Below are 2310 nucleotides of genomic sequence, written 5' to 3'. Positions count from 1 at the left end.
TCCACCCTAAACCAAACCATCCCAAAACTCCTTTTTTTATTGGAAATTACACTTTCCCTTTGCTCCCTCTGCCTTCCCCTCATTCCCCAGCTGTCACATTTCCCTCTGCTCCTTCTCCTCTGCATTTTGGGGCCGCCTTTAACGGGATTTCCCTCTCTCTGTGCTCAGCTGGAGCCGTGACGGGCACAAACTGGTCAGCGCCTCCACTGACAACATCGTGTCCCAGTGGGATGTGCTGTCCGGGGACTGTGACCAACGCTTCCGCTTCCCCTCRCCCATCCTCAAAGTCCAGTACCACCCCCGGGACCAGTGAGTGCCATGGGGGATCCCAGTGGGGTGGAGCCCGTGCTTGGTTGGGTTTTGTTCTGTTTTCCAAATGGAAAAATGAACCTAGCAATCCCAAAGTGGAGTTGTTTCGGGATCGGGTTTGTCGTTGTGTTGTGTGGGAGAGGAGCAGGTTGGGAGGAAATTCTTGGGAATGTTTGTGGGAACGTGTCCTTGGGTTTAAAATCGCTGCACAAACTTGGAGAAGGAAAGGAAATAAAAGCAGACCCAAATTTAACATCGTTTTGCTGTTTAAATGCCAAAGATAAGACAACAAAAACAGAGATATTCTGCATTCCTTGATCCAGATGGACACTTTTTTTGCTCTGAATGTGAAAAACTTTCCCAGAGCAGAAATTCCCAACTTTTCCTTCTCTCTCACAGGAACAGGGTGCTGGTGTGTCCCATGAAGTCRGCCCCGGTGATGCTGACCCTGTCTGACTCCAAGCACGTGGTGCTGCCCGTGGATGACGATTCTGATCTCAACGTGGTGGCGTCCTTCGACCGCAGAGGGGAATACATTTACACCGGCAACGCCAAGGGCAAGGTGAGGCACCCGCAGCTCCAGCCCTGTGTGGGCACTGAGTGTCCCTGGGTGCCACCGGGGTGCCACCGGGGCAGGGCGGGTGGGGCTGCAGCGGGAATTCCTTCCTGGGAAGGGCGGTCAGGCTTTGGAACTGCTCGGGGGGGTGTGGAGCCACCATCCCTGGAGGTGTCCCCATTCCTGGAAGTGTCTCCATTCCTGGAAGTGTCCCCATCCCTGGAAGTGTCCCCATCCCTGGAGGTGTCCCCATCCCTGGAAGTGTTCCCATCCCTGGAGGTGCCCGAGGGAGTCTTGGAGGTGTCCCCGTCCCTGGCAGTGTCCCCATCCCTGGAAGTGTCCCCATCCCTGGAAGTGTCCCCATCCCTGGAAGTGTCCCCATCCCTGGATGTGTCCCCATTCCTGAAGTGTCCCCATCTCTGGCAGTGTCCCCATCCCTGGAGTGTCCCCATCCCTGGAAGTGTCCCCATCCCTGGAAGTGTCCCCATCCCTGGAGGTGTCCCCATCCCTGGAATTGTCCCCATCCCTGGGGGTGTCCCCATCCCTGGCGATGTCCCCATCCCTGGCGATGTCCCCATCCCTAAAAGTGTCCCCATCCCTGGAAGTGTCCTCGTCCCTGGAAGTGTCCCCATTCCTGAAGTGTCCTAATTCCCGGAAGTGTCCCCATCCTTGGAGGTGTCCTCATCCCTGGAGGTGTCCAAGGAGGTCCTGGAAGTGTCCCCATCCCTGGGGGCATCCCCATCCCTAAAAGTGTCCCCATCCCTGGAAGTGTCCCCATCCTGGCAATGTCCAAATCCCTGGAGGTGTCCCCATCCCTGGAATTGTCCCCATCCCTGGAATTGTCCCCATCCCTGGAATTGTCCCCATCCCTGTAAGTGTCCCCATCCCTGGCAGTGTCCCCATCCCTGGAGGTGTCCCCATTCCTGGTGGTGCCCAGGGAATTCCCAGAGGTGGCACTGAGCACTCAGGGTGGGGATCAGGCCCAGACTGATGATCCTGGAGGGATTTTCTGACATCAGCAATCCTGAGATTTATATCTTATAACATAAATAATTTATAATTTATGATTTATGACTTAGACCTTTGCGTTCCCATCATCTTTGATGCATTTTGGGATTTTTTTCAGTTTCCTGTTCTCGGGTGGGCTCTGAGGGTTCTGTTTTAGGGACAAATCCGGGAGGGAGCCGGGTGACACCGACCCCACTGATTGTTCTCTGTCTGCTCAATCTTCAGATCTTGGTCTTAAAAACAGACACTCAGGATCTTGTTGCTTCCTTCAGAGTGACCACAGGGACCAGCAACACCACGGCCATCAAATCCATCGAGTTCGCCCGCAAAGGGAGGTGAGCGCCCCCGGGGACCCCCCCAGAGCTGCAGAGAGCTTGGAGGGGCTTCAAAACCCCCGGAATTTTTCCATGGGATGGGATTTGTGGGGTTTTTGAATG

At 55.1% G+C, this 2310-nt stretch overlaps 1 protein-coding gene across 1 annotated transcript in view; it reads left to right on the top strand.

Annotated features, from left to right (window-relative positions):
• Positions 1 to 154: 154 nt before the first annotated feature.
• The window catches only part of RBBP5 (RB binding protein 5, histone lysine methyltransferase complex subunit), a gene marked incomplete at its 3' end in the record, with an annotated part of 7792 nt that continues 5636 nt past the window's right edge, over positions 155 to 2310 (top strand). Inside the window, exons 1-3 of the mRNA XM_057388841.1 lie at positions 155 to 309; positions 709 to 871; positions 2099 to 2208. Coding sequence (XP_057244824.1) covers positions 731 to 871; positions 2099 to 2208 — 251 coding nt within the window. The remainder of the gene's footprint in view (positions 310 to 708; positions 872 to 2098; positions 2209 to 2310) is intronic.

The sequence above is a fragment of the Malurus melanocephalus genome, unplaced genomic scaffold (assembly GCF_030028575.1).
Source record: "Malurus melanocephalus ecotype Western Australia unplaced genomic scaffold, MMel_1.1 scaffold_2596, whole genome shotgun sequence".
Lineage (NCBI taxonomy): Eukaryota > Metazoa > Chordata > Aves > Passeriformes > Maluridae > Malurus > Malurus melanocephalus.
Note: the sequence above shows the minus strand (reverse complement) of the source record. Positions and strands in the feature narration are given on the sequence as shown.